At 47.0% G+C, this 25,535-nt stretch overlaps 1 protein-coding gene and 1 pseudogene across 1 annotated transcript; one reads left to right on the plus strand and one right to left on the minus strand.

Moving 5' to 3' along the window:
- Positions 1-1,507: 1,507 nt before the first annotated feature.
- Positions 1,508-25,304, plus strand: zgc:113142 (uncharacterized protein LOC503524 homolog). The gene is made up of 4 exons (XM_038806609.1): positions 1,508-2,127; positions 18,526-18,678; positions 24,623-24,756; positions 24,847-25,304. The coding sequence occupies exons 1-4, from the start codon at positions 1,746-1,748 to the stop codon at positions 25,219-25,221; spliced, it is 1,044 nt and encodes a 347-aa protein (XP_038662537.1). The 5' UTR covers positions 1,508-1,745; the 3' UTR covers positions 25,222-25,304.
- LOC119971272 lies at positions 11,802-14,831 on the minus strand (annotated as a pseudogene).
- Positions 25,305-25,535: the final 231 nt, after the last annotated feature.

Consider the following 25,535-nt stretch of genomic DNA (forward strand, 5'->3'; position numbering starts at 1 on the left):
TTGGTGCAGCTGCTTAATGAAATGAAAATATCTGGTCTTGTGGCAGAGAAGGTCACTCAGAGTCTACCAAAAGACCTCAATGCCAGCTTCCTGCGATTCGTCACCAGACTGTGGCAAAAACACGAGCACCCATTATGCCACAGTGGCAACATGAAGTATTTTTAAAATTTTAAAATTGTGGTTAAAGGTATCCGTGTAGAATTAATTCACTGGATAAAATGTGTCACATTGATTTATTTGAATTACTGACAATATGCTTTTTAATCAAATTTCAAAATGCCGACCACCTATAACAACACGGGTCGTTCATATTTTATAATTGGTGGATAAGTTGACCCCCATTTTTGGAAGGGTTTTTCAAGGTTCCAACGGTTTACTCTGTATTTCTTAAGATTTTTTTCTGGTAAGTTTAGATGATAGCCCAATAAATAGAGGCATGGCAGGACATGTGAGGCCACTTCGATGCACATCCTGTGCCATACGTGGGAAATTCAGGGCATTTCTTGTGTCCTAGACAACTACACTGTGCAGCAAATGCCATCGGCTGGAGGAACTCATTTCTGGGTTTCAGAGCTTCAGCAGCATTTCTCATCTTTGTGCTGTATCCGCGAGGCTGAGTGACATGGGTAGCGTATTGTCAGAGGTGGTCACCCTCCACTTAAAGGTGTGCAGGCAGGGCGGGAGTAGGTCACCATTAGACAGTCAAGGTTGAACCAGGAAGAGTGTGCAGGAGTGCTCTCCAAGCAGCTCTGAATATTGGTGGGGCAATAGTTCCTGTGGCAGCCAATTTGCAAACAGCAGGAGGGTCAGGACAGCAATAATGATGGGGGACCTAAATAAGTTAGACGAGAAAAATTTGTTTCTGCTGCTCCTAGTGACTCCAGGCTGGTTTGGTAACCTCCTTGATGCCAAGGTCATGGACATCACTGAACCAGCAGCAGAACATTCAGAAGGTGCTGAATTGCCTTCATCTGTGGCGTAAACCACTCTCTGTTTCTCAAAAGCTTATAGCTAAATTCCGCACCTCAACAGGGATCTTGGATTCATGTCGCATTACATCCACCCCCCACCATCTGGCCTGGACTTGCAAAATCCCACCAACTGTTCTGGCTTGAGACAATTCACACCTCTTTAACCTGTGATTATCCCTCTCCCTGGATCTGTAATGATTTGATTACCTGCAAATGTTCGCATTCCAAGCATTGTCCAGCATCTCTGACTTTGTCTATATAAATGTTTCTGGAACATACCTCGCCATTCACCTGAGGAAGGAGCTGCGCTCCGAAAGCTCGTGTTTGAAACAAACCTGTTGGACTTTAACCTGGTGTTGTAAGACTTCTTACTGTGCTCACCCCAGTCCAACGCCGGCATCTCCACATCTGTTTCTCTTAGCAGACTGATACAGTATTTCAACCAAACCTCCCCTTTCCATCACTCTGTGCCTGTGTTTGAAATATGAAACCAATTGTTGCAGAAAACGCCCAGAAGGCGTTTCCACCATCTCAGGATTGATTAGCAGAGACTTGTGAAATTTGTGTTATTCGATCTCAATTTTCCAAGTTTACTGTGCCTTGCATTGGTTTATTTTCTTATTGTTGTCGAATAACTCGTTTTAAAACTGCAGCAAGTGCTGGAGTTGTTTGTCACTGTGCAGTCTGTGAGGGTCGCAGCAGAGATTGGGTAACACCAAATAGACCTGATTAACCAGATTACAGAACAAACTGCAAACCTTTCAACAGCTGAAGATGCCCGGAGCTGTGGGGACGTGTGCGGTTTTCCTGCTGCTGGGCGCTCTGTATTCATTCGGCTCGGTGGCTTTCACGGTGTGCCTTATCCCTCCTCTCATCTGGATTGTGTGGCTGACCCAGCCGGCTGCTCCTGTTAACTGCAAAGGCAGAGCCGTGCTGATCACGGGCTGTGACACTGGCTTTGGACATATCTTGGCCAAGCAGCTTGATGGGCTGGGGTTCCGTGTGTTCGCCGGCTGTCTGTCCCCGGACGGGCCAGGGGCACAAGGCCTGAAGAAGGAATGCTCCAGCCAGCTGAGCATTCTCAAACTTGATGTCACCCTGGACGAGGATGTGAACAAAGTCAAGGAATTTGTGGAGGCCAATCTGCCGGCGGAAGGTACTTGCTGCAACTGTCATTTTATTTGGGAGAGAAGGGAAGAAGAGAGGGCGAGGTTTTTGAGAACATTTGAGATTGTCGAGGGAGAGGTCTGTGGGCAAGCACAGTGAGAAGTCTCACAACACCAGGTTAATGTCCAACAGGTTTATTTGAAATCATAAGATTTCAGCGCTGCTCTTTCATTAGGGGAAGTGGAGGCACATTCACAATCACAGCATATACAGGCAAAGTAAGAAGTCTTACCACACCAGGTTAAAGTCCAACAGGTTTGTTTCAAACACGAGCTTTTGGAGCGCAGCTCCTTCCTCAGGTGAGCTGTGCTCCGAAAGCTCGTGTTTGAAACAAACCTGTTAACCTGGTGTTGTAAGACTTCTTACTGTGCTCACCCCAGTCCAACGCCGGCATCTCCACATCATGGCTATACAGGCAAAGACATAATTGCAAGAGAATTCCAGATTGGAATGTGAAGAATGGTTGGAATGTGAGTCTTTACAGGCACAAACTGTGAGTGGAGTGAGTGAATACCCAAGTAATCGAGGTGTGAATTGTCTCAAGGCAGGACAGTTAGTAGGATTCTACAAACCCGGGCAGTGTGGTGGGGTCACAAATAATGTGACATGAATCCGAGATCCCGGTTGAGGCTGTCCTCATGTGTGAAGAGCTTGGCTACCAGTTTCTGCTTGGCGACCACTCCCACTGCCTCCCCTTCGCTCTGCAAATCTTTTTTGTCATGTTCTGTGGACTGTTCTAATTGAACAACAGAACATCTAGTTTAAATACTTTATTCTGAAACCACCGCGTGAAACAGATAACTCAGATAAATAAAATAATAAACTATGAACGCTAATTAACTACTGTAGAGCGATTGCAAAATACTTCTATACTCCAGCACAACAGCCTCCCCGAACACCCGGAATGTGGCGACTAGGGGCTTTTCACAGTAACTTCATTTGAAGCCTACTTGTGACAATAAGCGATTTTCATTTCATTTCATTTCATTTCATACTCCCAATTCCCCAACCACAGGGTTACATGGTGGGTTTACATTGCCACTGACTGTGTGCTGAAGTTGCATGTCTGCGTCTTCATTTTTTTTTCTTTCTTAAGCAAGAAAATAATATTTTTCCTTCAATGAACAAACATAGTTGAAGATAAGTTTACATACAGAGTGCAAGGGGAAGGTTTGAGCCACACACAGCCCTCCTGTGACTGAACATATCCCAGATATCAGCCAGAGATAGCAGATTCAATCATTAACACCTCTTTGAGTTATGGAGAACTCAAACTCCCCCGGTGCCATTCGTGTCAGTAAATAAGCAATCTCTCTGTTTTGAAATTGCGATGTAATCCAGGAACATATAATATACACATTCTCCAAACATTCAGATCAGGAAAAGGCCATTCAGCCCCTAAACCTGCTTCGCTTGGGTTTATCTGCCTCTTCATCCAGCTCTGTTCCATATTCCCTGTTGCTGTAACCCAATAAAAATCTACAAACGGCAGGCGTGAAAGCTCTAACTCCCAGAATCTGCAGATTTTTGCGTGAGCTATTTCAGATTTACACTACCTTCAGTGTGAAGGTGTATTTTGACATTATCCCTTAACACCCCAGCTATAATTTTTAGATTGTGCGATGGAAAAAGAGCAGGGCAATGGGTCTACCGGATAGCCCTACCAAAGGACGCCCTCTCTAAACTTAAATTTCAATAACCTGAAAGCAATATTCCAGGCAGCACTTACACATTACAGCAGAAACTCTCCCTCTCATACCCCACATAAGAGTTCACCATCTAAAACCTCAGCGCAGCGGCACATCCTTCTGGGTAAACTGTATCACAGAGACTGGGAATATAATCCAATATCTGGGGGAATCCACCTTTTCATGGTTTTCCCTCCCGCTGCTTCACCAGGCAGCCCCTGGAAACGGATTGGAACAGCTCACATATTCTCCTTAAACCTCACAAGTTGGCCAGCAAAGTTGGAATTTGAGCCTGGATGCTCGAAATGGGAGTCCAGACTCTACCAACAAGAGCTACTGAACCTGTCCTCTACTCAATCCCTTCGTAAATCCTGAGTAGCAAAACAGGCATAACGTGGATTGCCAAACCAAGCCAGAGCGGGCTTAGTAACTACATTAAAACTGAGATGCTAGAAACTCCAATATCTCAGGCTTCAGAATTTAGATCAATGTGAGAGAGGGAAATTAGAAGCAATTGTTAAATATCTCATACCAGGAGAGGAGAGACTTAGAGGCTGTCTGAGATGCTATTTGGGATCCAGCTCCCTCTGGACTGTGACTTCCTGAGATGTGACCCAGTGAAATAGATGGAAGCATATATGTGTAAGCCAGCCTCCCTGATAGCTGGCACTGCTGCACGCCTACACCACTGCACGCCAGCACTGCTGGATGCTGGCACCACTGGATGCCAGCACTGCACGCCAGCACCACTGCACGCCAGCACTGCTGGATGCCAGCACTGCTGTACGCCAGCACTGCTGTACGCCAGCACCTCTGGATGCAAGCACCACTGGATGCCGGCACCTCTGGATGCCAGCACTGCTGCACGCCAGCACCTCTGGATGCCAGCACTGCTGCACGCCAGCACCTCTGGATGCCAGCACTGCTGTACGCCAGCACCTCTGGATGCCAGCACTGCTGCACGCCAGCACCTCTGGATGCAGGCACCACTGGATGCCAGCACTGCTGCACGCCAGCACCGCTAGCAAGGCCGCAAACCTGGAACGATATAAAAGGATTAATATTGCTCGAGGTGTCAAACTTTTGATAGGTTTAGATCCTGATAGCATGGGATGAGGTCACTGAGAAAACATTGACAACTGACTGAAACCTTCAACACCGGGAATCAATCCTAAGGGTGATCAGAAATTAAAAATTGCAAAGGGCACCATTGCTTTTTTAGAATCTCAATGTACAATAATATTGCACCTTATCAGAGCAATTAGTGTTCAAGAAACTTCACTAACCCAAATGGGGAAAAGTTCTCTCATTCCAGTTCATGATATTCAGATAGGGAATTTTCACAACAGAAACTGTGTTTAAGCTGTAGTCAAACTCTCAAGTATCAATTGTACAAAAGGAACACTCCTAATTTACTTTAAAGTTGGGGTTTGACATCCTACCCACCTCCTGCTCACAGGATGTCCCATTAGACAGTCACCCCAGATGTACAGTTAATGCAATGAGTGAAGAAACCCGAAGCACCACAAGAGGCAACACAAACCACCGTGAGAGTGGGAACACAAACCACCGTGAGAGTGGGAACACAAACCACCGTGAGAGTGGGAACACAAACCACCGTGAGAGTGGGAACACAAACCACCGTGAGAGTGGGAACACAAACCACCGTGAGAGTGGGAACACAAACCACCGTGAGAGTGGGAACACAAACCACCGTGAGAGTGGGAACACGAACCACCGTGAGAGTGGGAACACGAACCACCGTGAGAGTGGGAACACAAACCAACGCGAGAGCAGGGACGCGAACCACCGTGAGAGCGGGGATGCGAACCACCATGAGAGAGGGGGAACGTAAATCACTACGAGAGAGGGGGGACGCAAACCACCAAGAGAGATGGGGAACATAAATCACTACGAGAGAGGGGGAACACAAACCACCGTGAGAAAGGGCGAAAAGAAACCATCACGAGAGAGGGGGAACGTAAATCACCACAAGAGAGGGAGAATGAAAACCACCACGAGAGAGGCTAACTCAAACCACGTGATAGAGTGGGAAGCAAACCACAGTGAGGGAGCGGGAGCACAAACCACAGTGAGAGCAGGAACGCAAACCACAGCGAGAGCAGACACGCAAACCACAGTGAGAGAGCGGGAACGCAAACCACTGAGAGCAGGAATGCAAACCACAGTGAGAGCAGGAACGCAAACCACAGTGAGAGAGTGGGAACGCAAACCACTGAGAGCAGGAATGCAAACCACAGTGAGAGCAGGAACGCAAACCACAGTGAGAGAGCGGGAACGCAAACCACTGTGAAAGAGCGGGAACACAAAACACTGTGATGGAGGGGGAACGCAAACCAGTGTGAGAGGGGGGGACACAAACCACCACAAGAGGGGGAAGGCAAACCGCTGTGAAAGTTGGGAAATGCAAACTACAGTGAGACAGCGGGAATGCAAACTAGACTGAGAGAGGGGGAATGCAAATGACAGTGAGAGAGGGGGAAGGCATATCACCACGGAAGGGGAACACAAAAACAGCAAGAAGGGAACACAAAAACAGTGAGAGGGGAATATGCAAACCACAGTAAGAGAGGAGGAACACAAACCATCATGAGGGAGCGGGAACACAAACCAGAGTGAGAGAGCGGGAACACAAACCACAGTGAGAGAGGAGAAACACAAACCACAGTGAGAGAGCGGGAACACAAGCCACAGTGAGAGAGGAGGAACACAAACCACAGTGAGAGAGCGGGAACACAAGCCACAGTGAGAGAGGAGGAACACAAACCACAGTGAGAGAGCGGGAACACAAACCACAGTGAGAGAGGAGGAATACAAGCCACAGTGAGAGAGGAGGAACACAAACCACAGTGCGAGAGGACCAACACGAACCACCATGAGAGAGGAGGAACACAAACCACAGCGGGAGAGGGGGAACACAAACCACAGTGAGAGAGGAGAAACACAAGCCACAATGAGAGAGGAGGAACACAAACCACAGTGAGAGAGGGGGAACACAAACCACAGTGAGAGAGTGGGAACACAAACCACAGTGAGAGAGCGGGAACACAAACCACAGTGAGAGAGGAGGAACACAAACCACAGTGAGAGTGGGAACACAAACCACAGTGAGAGAGGAGAAACACAAGCCACAGTGAGAGAGTGGGAATGCAAATCACAGTGAGAGAGCGGGAAAACAAACCACCGTGAGAGAGGAGGAACACAAACCACCGTGAGAGCGGGGAACACAAACCACCACGAGAGAGGGGGAACACAAACCACAGTGAGAGAGCGGGAACACGAACCACAGTGAGAGAGCGGGACCACGAACCACAGTGAGGGAGTGGGAACACAAACCATAGTGAGAGAGCGGGAACACGAACCACAGTGAGAGAGCGGGAACACAAACCACAGTGAGAGAGGAGGAACACAAACCATAGTGAGAGAGCGGGAACACGAACCACAGTGAGAGAGCGGGAACACAAACCACAGTGAGAGAGGAGAAACACAAGCCACAGTGAGAGAGTGGGAATGCAGACCACAGTGGGAGAGGAGGAACACAAACCACCGTGAGAGAGGAGGAACACAAACCGCCGTGAGAGAGCGGGAACACAAACCACAGTGAGAGAGGGGGAACACAAATCACAGTGAGAGAGGAGAAACACACGCCACAGTGAGAGACGCGGAACACAAGCCACAGTGAGAGTGCAGGAACACGAACCACTGTGAGAGAGCGAGAATGCAAACCACAGTGAGAGCGGGAACACAAACCACCGATAGAGAGCGGGAACACAAACCACGGTGAGAGCGGGAACACAAACCACACTGAGAGAGGAGGAACACAAACCACAGTGAGAGAACAGGAATGCAAACCACAGTGAGAGAACAGGAATGCAAACCACAGTGAGAGAGCGGGAACACAAACCACAGTGAGAGCGGGAACACAAACCACACTGAGAGAGGAGGAACACAAACCACAGTGAGAGAGCAGGAATGCAAACCACAGTGAGAGCGGGAACACAAACCACCGAGAGAGAGCGGGAATGCAAACCACAGTGAGAGCGGGAACACAAACCATAGTGAGAGAGGGGGAACACAAGCCACAGTGAGAGAGGAGGAACACAAACCACAGTGAGAGAGTGGGAACACAAACCACAGTGAGAGAGCGGGAACACAAACCACAGTGAGAGAGCTGGAACACGAACCACAGTGAGAGAGGGGAACACAAACCAAAGTGAGAGAGGAGGAACACAAACCACAGTGAGACAGCGGGAACACAAACCACCGTGAGAGAGCGGGAATGCAAACCACAGTGAGAGCGGGAACACAAACCACCGAGAGAGAGCGGGAATGCAAACCACAGTGAGAGCGGGAACACAAGCCACAGTGAGAGAGGGGGAACACAAGCCACAGTGAGAGGGGAACGCAAACAGTAATGACAGTGGAACGCGCACATGAAATCGCTGAACTAATGCGAACATAAGAATATACAAATTATCTTGAGCACCCAGTAAAATCAGGTTGTACAAATCCTGCACTCTTGCCTCTTGCAGAGAGTACAGCATCGTATTCTGCAATGGAACAGGCTGCAGTTTCAGAAAGCAATGAGACCAGTGTCTCAAAACTTTCTGCCTGTTTGCTAACACCTGCCACATGATTGGTTAAAACCTAATTGGGCACAAGAGTGAAAATGGAAACTTATATCAGAAGTGGATTGTTGGGAGTGGACACTGACCCACTTAGTGACAGCTCTGGGACAGCACAGTCCGCGATGCATAGAACACCTCAAAAGAAAAATCCCACAACTGCAGAATAGTACAGTGCATGAGTATTTTAAATCTGTAAACCAGCTCCAGGCTCAGAACCTGCTCCGGGTTAGCTGCCCTCGAGTCTTTGGGTCCAATTCCTGAGTCAGACACTCTGTTGAATTGGTCCAGATTCCTTGCTCTTGTACTAACCATTCAGTGAAGACTTTCACCTGCTAAGCCTCGGTATAGCCGAGTTTTGACTAGCAGTCCAACAATGTCACTACACCCTGTAACTGAAAAACGCACAGGACTAGCGTTAATTGGTTAATACTCAGGTCGGACCTTCATTCGCCATCAAAAGCACTTTGCCCAACAACATCACAGTTTTATGTGAATCGACAGGCTGCCGGGATTATACATGTTCATGCATTTCAGTCACTGAGCCATCTCTGTGACTCTTTCAGTGAGGGTGGAAATGAGAGGTAGGTTTATACACTGGGGTAGTCTGAGAGGCAGGACTCGGTGACTCACTTCTAACATGCCAGTGAGGCTGGGGATGCTGGTAGGGAGAGACTCAACGAGGCCCACAGTGCGGCCTCCAGCTGCTTCGCAATGGGCCTGCTTGCATTGGGGGGGGGGGGGGGGGTGGAAATGCAACGGGTAGAATACCAAAATTTTCACTGGAGTGGTTTAAGGATTGGGGGGTTACAAAGGGAAAGAGAAGAAACAACCCTTAAATTAGAGACATCCAAAATGAGCGTGCCTGTGAGTTTAATGTCCCCCCAGCCAAAGATGGTGTGGGGGGAGTGGGGCTACTGGCCTGGCAGAGCACTTTGGTTATGGGGGTGTTCACTGAGTCATTCTCACCTGGCAAACAGAGGGGTGCTGCATTTCACAAAGGCTGGCATTCTGTACCCGCTCAGAGGTCATGAAACCAGATTTGATTCAAACGCAATGCATTGTGTAGGTAAACTCTGCTGAAGGCCAATATTTCCTGTTTCACTTTGAAGAGCTCACCCATTGAGAGAGGCTGGAATTGAATTAGAATGAAGTGACCACAAGGGCTCATTTAGAACAAAGAACAAAGAAAATTACAGCACAGGAACAGGCCCTTCGGCCCTCCCAGCCTGCGCCGATCCAGATCCTTTATCTAAACCTGTCTCCTATTTTCCAAGGTCTACTTCCCTCTGTTCCCGCCCATTCATATACCTGTCTAGATGCTTCTTAAATGATGCTATTGTGCCCGCCTCTACCACCTCCGCTGGTAAAGCGTTCCAGGCACCCACCACCCTCTGCGTAAAAAACTTTCCACGCACATCTCCCTTAAACTTTCCCCCTCTCATCTTGAAATCGTGACCCCTTGTAACTGACACCCCCACTCTTGGGAAAAGCTTGTTGCTGTCCACCCTGTCCATACCTCTCATAATTTTGTAGACCTCAATCAGGTCCCTCCTCAACCTCCGTCTTTCCAACGAAAAGAATCCTAATCTACTCAACCTTTCTTCATAGCTAGCACCCTCCATACCAGACAACATCCTGGTGAACCTCCTCTGCACCCTCTCCAAGGCATCCACATCCTTCTGGTAATGTGGCGACCAGAACTGCACGCAGTATTCCAAATGTGGCCGTACCAAAGTCCTATACAACTGTAACATGACCTGCCAACTCTTGTACTCAATACCCCGTCCGATGAAGGCAAGCATGCTGTATGCCTTCTTGACCACTCTATCAACCTGCGTTGCCACCTTCGGGGTACAATGGACCTGAACTCCCAGATCTCTCTGCACATCAATTTTCCCCAAGATCCTTCCATTGACCATATAGTCCGCTCTTGAATTTGATCTTCCAAAATGCATCACCTCGCATTTGCCTGGATTGAACTCCATCTGCCATTTCTCTGCCCAACTCTCCAATCTATCTATATTTTGTTGTATTCTCTGACAGTCCTCCTCGCTATCTGCAACTCCACCAATCTTGGTATCATCTGCAAACTTGCTAATCAGACCACCTATACCTTCCTCCAGGTCATTTATGTAGATCACAAACAACAGTGGTCCGAGCACGGATCCCTGTGGAACACCACCAGTCACCCTTCTCCATTTTGAGACACTTCCTTCCACCACTACTCTCTGTCTCCTGTTGCCCAGCCAGTTCTTTATCTATCTAGCTAGTACACCCTGAACCCCATACTACTTCACTTTTTCCATCAACCTGCCATGAGAAACCTTATCAAACGCCTTACTAAAGTCCATGTATACGACATCTACAGCCCTTCCCTCATCAATTAACTTTGTCACTTCCTCAAAGAATTCTATCAGGTTTGTAAGACATGACCTTCCCTGCACAAAACCACGCTGCCTATCACTGATAAGTCTATTTTCTTCCAGATGTGAATAGATCCTACCCTCAGTATCTTCTTCAACAGTTTGCCTACCACTGACGTCAAGCTCACAGGTCTATAATTCCCTGGATTATCCCTGCTACCCTTCTTAAACAAAGGGAAAACATTAGCAATTCTCCAGTCCTCCGGAACCTCACCCATGCTCAAGGATGCTGCAAAGATATCTGTTAAGGCCCCATCTATTTCGACCCTCGCTTCCCTCAGTAACCTGGGATAGATCCCATCCGGTCCTGGGACTTGTCCACCTTAATGTCTTTTAGAATGCCCAAAACTTCCCCCTTCCGTATGACAACTTGACCGAGAGTATTTAAACATCCATCCCTAGCCTCAACATCCGTCTTGTCCCTCTCCTTTGTGAATACCGATGCAAAGTACTCATTAAGAATCTCACCCATTTCCTCTGAGTCCACGCATAAATTCCCTCATTTGTCTTTAAGTGGGCCAATCCTTTCTCTAGTTACCCTCCTGCTCCTTACATATGAATAAAATGCTTTGGGATTTTCCTTAACCCTGTTAGCCAAAGATATTTCATGACCCCTTTTAGCCCTCTTTATTGCGCGTTTAGCTGATGAAATACTGGTCACTCGATGAAAGCCAGCTGAAACCAGAAATCGAGAGCCAAGCAGTACACCTTCCGCACCATCCATCCTCCAAATAGTTAAAAACTTACAAAATCAGCCTCTGATGGGAGGAGTTGAGTGGAAATAACCAGAGCTCAACATGAACAGCTTCTTCCACAAAGCTTGGGCACGTGCTTTGTGCCAATGTTAAAGAGGAATAGTTAAAGTGTGGAAACATGAAGATAACACAACAATTCGGGCAGAGACTATAGCTCCTCATAGTCTCCACCACCCTTGATCCTCATTCCATGACTATCACCGCTGCCAATCAGAAACTTCTCCAAATCCTCCATGTCCTTCTCAGATTTTTCCTTGGTCTTCACTTGCTTCCTCCTCCTCTTCTCTTCAGATGTCATTTGCTTCTCCTTTTTCTGACTCTCGTCTGTTGCTTCCTTCTCTTTATCTTTACTTTTCCTTGGCTTGTGCCTCTTTTCCAATTTCTCGTCCTCCTTTTGCACTTTTTTCTTCTTTTTCTTCTTCTCTTTAGATGAAGCCTTACTTGTTTTCTCTTCATCGCTGCTTTCTGGTGATGCAGGGCTTTTATTATCAATGCCCAAACCAAACAAGTCGATGTCAGTTGTTGGCTTCATGGCTCGGGCCTGGGCTTTCACTGGTATGCTGAGCTGTGCTGCACTGAAGTCATCGTTGGAGAGTTCGGAGCTGTCCTCTCGAATTGGTAACATCTCAATTGTGTTTTTTTTGTTGGAATCGTCACTCTCGAAGTTGGGGTCATCCATGACAAAAGACAGCAACTGTTTGGCGATGGGTCCCTCGAGATCACTCTCAGACGACTCCATGTATTCTTGTGTTTTTGAATTTGCTCTGACCTTTGGTTTCAGTCCTGTGGTGTGGAGCAGACATTGGGATGAGTGGAGAGCACAAGGATGGGCCTGAGATCAGGGGGTTGTTCCCGGGAAGGCTAGAGGCTGGATTTCTGCTGCTGTTGAGATGTTCTGCTTGGATGGGGGCAGGTGAGCTGATGCTAGGGTCCTGGTTGGAGCTCTGTTCTGGGATTTTAATAAACTTTTGGAAGCCCGTTTTGGTAGGTGAGTGGTGACCTTTGCACTCTCATTTCATCACTGGAAAGGGTTATGGGCGCAATTCTCCACTCCCACATTGGGTGGGAGAATCGCGGGAGGGCCGCTCTGGCACCCCCCGCGATTCTCCCACCACCCCCCCCCAAAATGGTGTGTCGCGTTTTGCGACACGCCGTTCGGAGAATGGCGGGCCTCCGTTTTTCACGGCGACCCATGATTCTCCGACCCGGATGGGCTGAGCGGCCTGCCGTTCCCAACCGGTTCACGCCGGCGGCAACCACACCTGGTCGCTGCCGGCGTGAACATGGTGCCAAAAGCTGGCTTGTGGCTTGTGGGGGGCGGAGAGGGGAGTGAGCACCACGACCGTGCTCGGGAGGGGACTGGCCCGCTATCGGGCCGGCGTCTCAAAGGGACGCACTCTTTCCCCTCCGCCGCCCCGCAAGATCAAGGCGCCATGTCTTGCAGGGCAGCGGAGGGGAAGACGGCAACCATGCATGCGCGGGTTGGTGCCAGCCAACCTGCGCATGCGCGGCTGACGGCATTAGGCGTGCCGGCCGCGTCATTCTCGGCACGCCAGGCCTTGACGCCAGCGACAAGGCCCCGTGGCCGAGATTTACGGCACGGCCCTCCTAGCCCCGGGGGGGGGGGGGGGGGGGGGGGGGGAGAATAGGGGGCGAGGAGCGGCCTCCGACGCCGTCGTGAACCTCTCCGGGTTTCACACCGGCGTCGGGCCTTGCGGAGAATTCCGCCCTATGTCTTTACTGGGAACCTGCGACTTCACACTGGGATTCTTCAGGATCTGGTCATCGAGATCCAAGTCATCCTGGAATGCAACTACCATGGGATTTCCTCTCCTCTCGCCATCACTGTCACTCTCCTGCCGCGTTCCACTGCTACTTTCCTTCTGAGGAGTCGGATCCTCGAGGAAGCTCCTGTCAATTCCTTCTTCAGGGACAAAGTCATCAACATTCTGTGTCTTCACTTGTCCTTCAGAGGAAACTGGGAAAGCGGCTTTCGCGACGGTAGTCTCTGGTGTGGAGGAGCCGCCGAATTGTCGCGAGATAAAGCTGTGTTTCTGAGTGGCGTGTACAGCCAGGGTGCTGATGGAGGGAGAGGGTGTGCTGAGCAGTGGGCTTGATACCTCAGGGACAGGGCCTGGCTCAGCAGGGGGTGACACTGATGGTGGGGGTGGTGAACCTGATGGAGTGGGAGGTGCTTGCACAGGAGGTTGAGGGGTTCCAGGGCTGGAGTTGGTGGTGGAAGCTGAGCTTGGGGGCACCACAGGGGATTGTGACCCAGATGCTGAGCTTTGACCATTGGTCGGTAAAGGGGAATTGAAGCCCCGATTCTTGGTATCCATTAGCTCGAGAAATAGATCATAGTTCTGCTCCTCAGTTTCATGTTGTACAGAGAGTTCCTCCAACGTGGCATCGATATCAAGTTGATTGGTCACCAGCTGCCTCAGTAACGTCTCTCACTGCAGCTGGAGAAATGGAATGTTGAAAAACTTGTGAAAATACTTCAGGCCAAAGCCATTCCTCATTGATGACTCTGCATAGCGAATGTAAGACGATCTGGGTAACCTGTTGCTGCTCTTTATGAAATCCCTGACATCATCAGGCAGGATAACTTGATGCTCTTCCATGTCACGGTGGTTCCCAAGCACACAGGCTGGAATGTGATCTGGTACTTTTGGAAGCTCCTTCATTATGTAACTGACTGTTCACTGTTTGGTGATGTCAAACATCATGATAACGCCATTACAGTTCCTGTAGACATCGTGGAATTGTGCATCCAGAGCCAACTCTGCATCTGACTCTTCTGGGTCATTCTCCAGTTTCAAGCCATCTCCTTTTTTCCAACTTTTACCTTTATCCACGATGTCCCATACCTCCACCTTCACAATATCATCGGTCGTTTTATAGCTCCAGTGAATGCTGGTGACCTGGATCTCCTGAGTCGGAATGTATTGTTCCACAAACTTCTTTCCCTGCAGAGTGGTGCCATAGTGTTGTCTTTCCCGTGTTTCTATCTCCTCGAATCAGAATTTTCATGTTGTACTGCACTCCCTTGGCGAATCTCCGCTGCAGGCTCTGGTTCATGCCCTGGAGCCCCGCCGGGATGATCTTCTCCCTGCCCGGGACCTGCTCCGTGCCCACCATCTTCTTCAATGCCGAAAACATGTCGCCACAGGGAGCGGGCTCGACTCAGGAGCCGGGGACAGGGCGAGAAAGCGGCCAAAACATCAACCCGGCAGGGCCCGGCCGACTGCGCCTTCATCTGTAAGTCAGTGAGGAAGCTATTGAATGCCTCTACTGCATTCTGGGTACGCATATGGAATATATAGCGCTCAAAGATTTAATTTTTTTTTAGGGGAGCAGTGCCGATCAAATTGTTTAAGAACTTCTTCAAAATTGTTGCTGTCAGCCTTGTTTTCAAAGACAAAAGTGTTGAAAATTTCAATTGCTTGGGGAGCTGCTACAGTGAGCAGCAACGCGATACACCTCTTATCGGCTGTGCCTGCACACGAAGGGCTGCAGCATAGAGTTTACACCGTTGCTTAAACACCCTCCAATTCCTATCTATGTTACCGGTAATCCGCAGCTGTTGAGGTTCCTTGAAAACTTCCATCCCAGGCTTCGCAGCTTTGCCATGCATTGAGCACCAGATGCCAGTAGCTTGCAAGGTTAATAACAAAAACACGTTTTCTTTCTTTTCCTTCAAAGTTATCTTTAGCGGTTTGGATTTTTTCATGCAGAATCTTCGCATTCTTAATAAATCATCAATCCCATGTCATGTTCTGTAGACTGGCCGAAGTGAATGATGAACTATAGAACATCTAGTTTAAATAATTTATTATGAAATAACTGTGTGATAAAGATAACTCTGCTAAATGAAATAATGAACTACTCACACGAATTAACTATTGTAGAGCTACTGCAAAATACTTCTGTCCTCCAGCACGACCTACTCCCAGTTCCCAGCCACAAGGTCACGTGGTGGGTTTACACTGCCACCTAGTGGTCAGAGGTTATGCATAATGTTATGTACAGACTTGCTTTGTGCATATCATCACATTTTTCACTTCCGACAACTATCCTATCCCCTTTTGAAAGCCACAATTGAACCTGCCTCCATCATGTTCTCAGACAGTGCATTCCAGATCCTAACCACATACTGCGAAAAAAGTTTTCCCTCGTGTTAACATTGCTTCTTCTGCCAAACACCTTAATTCCTGGTGCTCTTGTTCTAGATCCTTCCACCAATGGGAACCGTTTCTTCCTATTGACTCTGTCCTGACCCCTCTTGATTTTGAATGCCTATGGTCAAAGTCCATAGAATCTCTACAGTGCATTCTGCACCGACCCTCCGAAAGAGCACACTATGCACAACAGCTTCACAGCTCCAGGGTCCCAGGTTCGATTCCGGCTTGGGGCCCTGTCTGTGCGGAGTCTGCACATCCTCCCCGTGTGTGCGTGGGTTTCCTCCGGGTGCTCCGGTTTCCTCCCACAGTCCAAAGATGTGCAGGTTAGGTGAATTGGCCATGATAAATTGTCCTTAGTATCCAAAATTGCCCTTAGTGTTGGGTGGGGTTGCTGGGTTATGGGGATAGGGTGGAGGTGTTGACCTTGGGTCGGGTGCTCTTTCCAAGAGCCGGCGTGGACTCGATGGGCCGAATGGCCTCCTTCTGCACTGTAAATTCTATGATCTATCCCCGTAACTCCACCTAACCATCACTTCTTTTAACACTCTGGGACAATTTATCATGGCCAATTCACCTGACGTACACACCTTTGGACAAAGGATGAAACCGGAGCACCCGGAGGAATCCCATGCAGACATTGGGAGAATGTGTAAACTCCACACAGACAGTGACCCAAGCCAGAATTGAACTCTGGCGCTTTGAGGTTAGCAGTGCTAACCACTGTGCCACCGTGCTGCCTTACCTCTCAAGCTTCTTTTCTCCAAGAAGGAACAGTCCCAACTTCTCCAATCTATCCATGTAACTAAAGTCCCTCAACTCTGGGGCCATTCTTGTGATGTTTTTTCTGCACTCTCTCTAATGCCTTCACATCCTTCCGAAAGTATGGTGCCAAGAATGGGACACCGTACTCCAGTTGAGGCTAAATCAGTGTTTGTAAACATTTACTATGACTGCCTTGCCTTTGTACTCTATGCCTCTGTTTATAAATCCTAGGATCCTGTGTGCCATTATAACCACCTTCTTGACCTGTCCTGCCACCTTCAATAATGTTTGCACATAAACCCTCAGGCTCATTTGTTCCTGGGCCCTTTTAGAAGCGTACCCTTATTTTTATATTTCCTTTTTTTTTGCATTTCAAAATCAGTTTACGGAGAGCCTGGGGGTGGGGATGGGGTGCACTGAAGGAGAAGAAAGAGGCAACAGGCATGCCGACCTTTGTGAGAGTGTGTGATTTTCAAGTTCCTTGTGCGAATGTCAGTTTTCTGAGTCTGAACAGACCCAATGACCTTGAAGCATCTGCAAGGTTTCCATACAAAATCCATTCAATGTTCGTGTCTAAGATAGGAGCAGGAGGACACCATTCAGCTGCTCAAGCCAGTTCCGCCATTCAATAAGATAATGGACGATTTTGAATCCATCCACCTGCCTTGGCTACATATCTCTTTCTACATTTCGTTCGCAAAAAATCTATCAATCCCAGATCTAGATAATTTATTAATTCAGCTAGCGTCTTTGGCATTTTGTGGGAGAGATGTCCACACTTCTTTCACCCATTCCATGAAGAACTATGTCAGCCATGTGGTTCAGTTGTTAGCACTCTCATCTCTGGGCCAAGAGGTGCTGGGTTCATGTCCCTCTCTAGTACTTGAGCGCAAACACCTAGGCTAATGGTCCATTACAGTTCTGAGGGAGCACGACCCAAAAGGAGGTGCTGACTTCTGGGTGAATGTTGAACCAGGTCCCGTCTCCCCTCTCAGATTGATATAAAAGATCCCTGGCACCATTTTGAAAAAGATATTTCCAGTGTCCCGGACAATATTTACCTCTCAATCAACATATATATGTACATTAAAAAACTTGTTGTTTTTACATTGCTGTTTGAGTGCATAAGTTGCCTGCCATATTCTATACACTACAACGCTTCAAAAATGTTTAATTGGTTGTTAGGCAGATTGACAATCTCAGTAGGCATGAAAAATGCTATCTAAATGCAAGTCTTTGTTATCTTTTTTTCTAACATCATTCCTGAATGGTTTGGCTCTAAGTTTAAGGTCATGCCCTCTTGTCTGACCCCACTTCGTATCAGCAGAAACAAATTCCCTCAATCTAGCATATCCGTTTCTTCCTTTTCAGTTCCATTAGCAGCTTCAATCAAATCTCATCTTAACTTTTAATATACCAGGATTGACACACTCACTTGGGTCAATTGGCCAACTGTAGTTGCTGCATTCTGTAACCTATTTTTGTCTCAAGTCCTCAAATAAGTGTGACAGTCTAGCTTGTCATATTTATTTGTAGTTTGAACCGTTTAGCTGGATTGTGCTGTGGCCTTTTAATTTTTTTTTCTCGGGTTCCAGGTATTTTCCTGGGCATATTTAATGCCTTTTCTTTCCCTGAATAAATGATCACATCTGGCAACTTTTTGTCGTCTCTCTCTCTTCGCAGCAAAGTTAAAATTTATTTTTGTTCTTACAAAAGAGCAGGATCTTACTGTGGGCAAAACATGTGACAGATTTATTAGGAATTTGGAACTTGCCATACTGCAACAAATTCTCATGATAAGTTTAATTGTTTCTTGGCTTGATCTACACAGACGAGCATTGAATGAATTCTGTTTACAGTGTGCATTCTTGATAACTGTTTGCAAGCCTTGCTGAACTGGATTGACATGCTGAGGTTTTATTTCAGGTTTGTGGGGATTAGTTAACAATGCTGGCATTTCCGGATGGGGTGAGGTAGAATGGAACAACATTCAGGTCTATCAAAGGCACGCTGACGTTAACTTGTGGGGAAGCATCCGGATGACTCTGTCTTTCATTCCACTTGTTCGACAATGTAAAGGTTGGTTCAGATATTGCGGTCGTCTTAATTTCAATCAAAGACTAACGTTCAAATCCCACCACATTAATTGAGACCCATAGACCTAATGTGGTAGGTAGGGCAAATGCTTCACCAAATGTTTGCAACTACCCTCTCCCAACCCCATAGCTTATTAAAAAGGCTAAGTATCCTTATAGGGAAATGTATTCTACTTGCATTCTGCTGTGTCTGCCAGGCATACATGATAGTATTTAGGACAGAATTACCAGAAGGTGCTATATTGAAATAAAACTAGAAAGAAGCAGTAAAGAAAAATGGCCAATAAGAGAGAATTGCGGAATGGGGAGGGGCAGGAGAGATGGAGAAATAGGCAGTGAAGGAGAGATGCACACATGAGATCAAGAAAACTTACAATAACTGGACAATGACTTAAAAATAGCCCTTTATGAGATAATAATAACCACTTACTGTCACAAGTAGACTTCAATGAAGTTACTGTGAAAAGCCCCTAGATGGGCAGAATTTGGGGTAAGACCTGATTTTGTTGTGTTTTCACCCACCCCCCTCTTTTTTGTTATAATTCCTTGTGCCTCTCCCTCTTTTTGCAGCAGTCCAGGAGAAGGTAAAACTGGCAGGATGATGCCCTGGCAGGATGACGCCATCACCAGGCTTCCTACCTGCTGCATCTTTTATGTTCCCAGTGCAAACTCTGACTGCATTAGGCAGGCGTACTAGTTTTTCTGGAAAGTCTCCATGGTAAAATTGTACTCACAAATTCCTGATTTCCTTTCAGTAATTTCTTTGATGTAAGATTGAGTTGGTTAGGATTATATTTTCTGGGGTGTAGAAGAATGGGGGAATCTCATAGAAACCTACAAAATTCTAACAGGACCAGACAGAGTAGATGCAGGAAGGAATTCCCGATGGCAAGGGAGTCCAGAACCAGGGTTCACAGTCCAAGGATAGGGGGTAAACCATTTTGGACTGAGATGAGGAGAAATTTCTTCACCCCGAGAGTGGGGAGCCTGTGGAAATCTCTACCACAGGAAGCAGTTGAGGGCAAAACAGTGTATGCTTTCAAGAAGGAGTTAGATGTAGCTCTTGGAGGCTAAAGGAATCAAAGGTTATAGGGGACAGATGAGAACAGGTTACTGAGTTGGATGATCAGCCATGGTCATACTAAATTGCGGAGAAGGCTTGAAGGGCTGAATGGCCTCCTCCTCCTCCTATTTTCTATATTTCTATGAAGGCTGTTTCTCATTGTCCTGAATTGACAGATATCGAATGTTTGTCCTCCCCCATAATGGTAATTTCTTCATCTACATGTGATTACATTTGTGACTTTCGCAATTTACTTAAGTCATAAAGTTCCAAATTGTGACAGTTACATCATCAGATTGCTGAATCGGTGCAACCTTATCTTTATCAGATCTTGTCTTGTGTAAAATTATCACCTGATGGCTCGAATGGTCTCCTTCTGTGCTATATGATTCTACATAACCGCCATCAATAAATTTATTCTGATCCATCAAAAATCACGGGTCTTTCTTTCTCTGCCATGCCTTGTTACTCTCTGAAAGGTTACATTGAAAGGCCTGCTTCTTCTTGTGTCCTCTTGTTTTCATCTGTTTTTAGTCTTATATCTCTGTGCTCACAATTCCAATTGGCTTATTATTGAATTAGCAGATAACATATGTCTATTTTAATTAGGTTTTGTGGTCCTTCATTTCCATCACCTCTCGCTCCTCCCATCCCTGCAACCTTGCATCCATTCTTCTTGGCTCAAACCCATGGTTCCCTCAGATCGGCATCAACTTCAATCCCACCCCTAACCTAAAATGCTGCCAAAACTGCCTCCATATCATCAGCAAGGCCACCACCACCGTACCCCCTCGAGCACTTCCCCCTGGTAAACGGGAGTGGCGCTTTGCCACCGCACGCAACCCCGATCCCTTACAAGAGCCTGCCTCCATCCTCACTCCCAAAGCCTCCGTCTCTCTACTCCAATCCCACACCTCGTTGTTCGCTGTCCAATAATAGTACAATTGGTTCGAAGGGCCAGGCCCCCCGATGTCACCCTCTCTGAAGTACCATCCTCCTAATCCTTGCCACCTTCCTTGCCCACACAAACGACAAAACCAACCCCTCCATCCCCATAAAAAAACAATTTTGGCAAAAAGACCAATAGGCACTGAAATAAAACTAAAACCAAAGCAAAATCTTCATCTTAACCACCTGCACCCGGCCTGCCAACGGTAGGGGAAGGCTATCCCATTTCAAATCCGGCTTAACCCTGCCCACCTGACTGATGAAGTTCATCTTACAGAGCCGAGCCCAGTCCCAAGCCACTTGCATTCCCAAATACCTAAAAGTGGATTGATGCCACCCGAAATGGCAACCCCCCCCCGCCCCTCGAGAAGACACACTCACTTTTTCCAAAATTTTACTTGTAGCCTGAAAAACCCAAATCTCCTAAGCAGTCCCACTTTATCCCCCACTGAAGAGCCCGGTTTGGAGATATCCAGCAACAAAAACAGAAAGCATCCATGGAGAGAAAAGGGAACTAACGTTTTGAGTCTGGGTGACTCTTTGTCATACAGCAACAGGTAAACAGCATGCTGGAACAACCTATGCTCCCCCCCTCCCTCCACTCACTATCACCCGGCATTTATACGAGCACCTCAGCTCGGGGGGGAGGGGGCGGTGGGGGGAGGCCAAGGGGTACCCCTGCCTAGTTCCCCAATGCAACGGAAAGTACCCTGAATTTGTCTCATTTTTGCCTTCTGTTTCTGGGCCCAATGCCAAACCTCTCCAGTCCGCAAACAGATAGTTCCCACTCCACACGGTCAAACGCCTTTACTGCATCCAGCGCCACCACCACCTCCAACTCCCTTCCCTCTGCCAGAGAAAGCACCTAATTTGACAACAACTGCTTGCCCTTTACGAACCCCATCTGGCCCTCCCCAATTACCTGAGGGAGGCACTCCTCCAACCTGGGTGCCAGCACCTTCACCAAAATCCTGGCATCCACATTCAACAGAAATATTGGCTTCTACGACCCACACTCCACTGGGTCCTTGTCCTTTTTAAGCAACAATGAAATGGCTGCCTGCCCCATTGTCACTGAGCCTGAGCCATCCTGAGCCACCGTCCTCAAACATCTCCACCAATAGCAGCACCAGTTTATCCCAAAACTTTCTTCCATCCCCACTGGCTCCTCCAACCCTGCCCTCTCCTCCTCTCCTACTTCGGGATACCCCAACTGCCCCAGAAACTCTCTTATATCTGACTCATCCTCCGGAGGCTCTGACTCAGACAAATTCTTATAGAACTCCTCAAATGCCGTGTTCATCTGCTCCGGTTGCACCACCAGCTCCGCCGTCCTGTCTTTGACCCAAACAATCACTCTCGCAGCTGCCTGCCGGCGGAGCTGGCCTGCCAACAAGCAGCTGGCCTTCTCCCCATATTCGTACATATTCCCCCCCTCGCCCACCTCAACTTCTGAATCGTCTTCCGCATACCTTCCATCCACCTCCAAAATTTCCTCTACCAATCGCTGCCGCTCCTCTCTTGCCTCTCTGTCCACCTGAGCCTTAATCGAGATGTCCTCACCCTTCTCGACTGCATTCAACACTTCCCAGACCACTGACGGTTAAACCTCCCCGTTCCTATTAATCCCTGTGGGGTCATCAATCACCTTTCCTATTTTAGTACAAAAATGTGTGTTCGTCAACAACCTCATGTCCAAGCTCTACGCAGGCCTCAGTACCAGCCCCTTCTCCAGGACCATATCCACCCAATGTGGAGCATGGTCAAAGATAATAATCACCGAATACTCAGCCTTCATCACCCTGGCCAACAGCGCTTTCCCCGGACAGAAAATTCAATCCTAGAATACGCATTGCGTTCTGGTGAAAAGAATGAATACTCCCTATCCCGTAGGTGCAAAAACCTCCATGGGCCCGCATCTCCCATCTCCCTCATAAACGCAGCCAACACCTTTGCCCCCCCCCCCCCCCCCTTCCCGCCACCCCCGTCCAAGCGGGTGGGGGAGGCCAGTGACTGCAGCTTGGACCTATCCACCTTCGGATTCAGCATTGTATTCAAGTCACATCCACCTCCCTCAGCCAAACAGGCGCCGGAATGTGGCAACTAGGGGCTTTTCACAGTAACTTCTTTGGAGCCTACTTGTGACAATAAGCGATGATGATGATTATTATTAACTGGTGTGTATCCAAATTCGGTATGGCAGCCAACAACTTCTTCATAAATCCTACCTCGTCCCAATTTGGGGCATGTATGCTCAACAGTACCACCAACCTCCTCTCCAAAGCACCCGTTACTATCACATACCTGCTTATTATCACCTTCGCAAGGGAAATTAGTGGTGGGCATTAAATTCTGGTCTAGCCAGTGACTCCCCCATCCTGTAAATGAATTTTTAAAAAGCTAAGCTAGGTAAGCACGAGGGAAATGTGAATAGATTGTTAAAGTCAGATGAGGAAAAATGGGTGGAAGCTCAAATGTAGTGTCTGTGCCTTGATTGACGAATTGTCAGATTGCCTGTTGATGTAACAAGTCTGCTATTTTCTTACTTCCCATTGTCATCATGCTGACATTTGTTTTTTAATGAGTTCACACCTCCAATTGCACTCTCTTTGTTACTTTCCTAGTTTTCAAACTAACCTATTGGAGTTCTGTTTTTTTCATTTGTCTGAGCCTTTAGCTCAATATGATCTCTCACTTAATTTGTGGAATGTGCTTGCTTTACTACACAAGTGGAGCTTTTACCTTTTAGACTGGTTTTGTATTGTACCAATCACTTTGAATACTTCCCACTATTTGCCCATAGATTTCTTTTCTTTCATCATTCAACCCAATTTACTGTTTTCAGATCATTTCTCACCCCCCCCTTTGAAGTTTTTTATCTTGAATTTTAAACGTTGGGTTTTGACTCTACCTTCTCTCTCTCACAGCCAATCATATTATCACCAGTATTTGCTGCCACACTAATGAGCTCTCTATTCAAATGGCAGTCAGTTACTGTCAGATAGTTGTCTGTTGGAATGTGGCATTATAATGCACTTGCTTTTTAAAAGCAAACTTACCAATAAGTGAAGCAAAAACAGGAAGTGCTGGACAGACTCAGCAGATGTGGCAGCATCTGTGGAGAGAGAAATGTAAGTTAATGTTTTGAGTCCGTATGATTCCTCTTCACAGCTTCGGACTCTTTTCTGTAAAAGAGACACACAAATTTGAAACGTTAACTCTGTTTCTCTCTACACAAATGCTGCCAGACCTACTGAGAATATCCAGTGCTTTTTGCTTTTATTTCTATTTTCCAGCACCCGCAGTATTTTGCGTTTGCCTTACCAATATGTGTACAAGGCATATATGTAAGGATTTCCAGAGAGTGTACGATGCAACCAGATGACCTCACAAAGTTAGCATTGTTGCCTCGTAGCGGCAGAGATCAGGGTTCAATTCCAGCCTCGGGTAACTGCCTGTGTGGAGTTTGCACATTCTCCCCGTGTCTGCGTGGGTTTCCTCCAGGTGCTCTAGTTTCCTCCCATAATCCCAAGATGTCCGGGTTAGGTGGATTGGCCATGTTGAGTTGTCCCTTTGTGTCCAAAATGTTAGGTGGGGTGACAGGTTTCTGGGGGAGTGGGCCTAGGTAGGGTGCTCTTTCAGAGGGTTGGTGCAGATTTGATGGGCCAAATGTCCTCTTTATGCACTGTAGGGATTCTATGATGCACAAAGGGAAACATTGGAGCAGGCAGGAGGATTGCATTTTCCCTATTCCACTGGATTGGGGTAGGGAGCAAGCAGCAGAAGCCTGGCAGAAATGAATTGGCCATAACATTTTCCCCCTCCTTTGGCACAGCTTTCTTTATTGCACAGCAGAGCTTCTAGATGGTTTACTTTTTGTTATTCTGAAAAGTAACTTTATTTTAATACATTCCAGGTCGCTTTATTTTTATATCCAGCATGAGTGCATATATTCATTCTCCGGCTTGCAGCACATATGTGATCACTAAGTGTGGTATAGAAGCATTTTCAGATTGCTTCAGGCTTGAAATGAAGAAATTTGGAGTAAAGGTAAGCCCCAATACCAAATTTTCATGTCAGGTAACCAAAAAGAGCAAATCAAAGGTTAATTCTGTGTTACTAAAGTACACTTCCCTCCAGGTCAGTGTCATTGAGCCAGGGAACTATGCATCAACAACAAACATTCTGAAAGTACAGACAACTGAAGAGGTGTGGAATGAATTAAATGACCCTGTAAAACGCCTCTACAGCAAAGAGTACATCCAGCTTCTCATTGATGAAGTAGAGAATATTATGAGCAGCAAACCACGGAATCCAACGGATGTTACAAATGCTATCATGGAGGCTCTAATATCTCCCAATCCCAAGGCAAGGTACCTTGTGGTTTCCATGGCTGAAAGGGTCATTATTTTTATGTGTGTCCACTTTCCGACCTGGTTCTCAGATGCTTTTTTCTGTTCTCTCAAAGTATTACGTAAGCAAAAGGCATTGATTGGTTCTCAAATAAATAACTAGAATGAAGCAACCATGGTTTAAAATTTGGTGTTGGAGGCAGTAATGATGTAGTGGGATTTAATAAAAGTATCGATAAACTTGTACTGCCTGTAATCTTTACTTCATTTTGTGCTTGTACATTTATGTCATAAATTGTCAAAAATTTGTAATTGAATATTTTTAAATCATGAATAGTTTTCATCAACTTCATCTTCCTTCAAGCATGACCTATGGCTAATTGTTATTTGCATTTTACAAAATATATTTTTGCTGGGCACCGGAAGTATTTTTTTTGAAGCAATAACTAAGGTGGAATATTAGGACGTGTCTATGCA

This window comes from Scyliorhinus canicula, chromosome 1 (genome assembly GCF_902713615.1).
Source record: "Scyliorhinus canicula chromosome 1, sScyCan1.1, whole genome shotgun sequence".
In the NCBI taxonomy this organism is placed as follows: domain Eukaryota; kingdom Metazoa; phylum Chordata; class Chondrichthyes; order Carcharhiniformes; family Scyliorhinidae; genus Scyliorhinus; species Scyliorhinus canicula.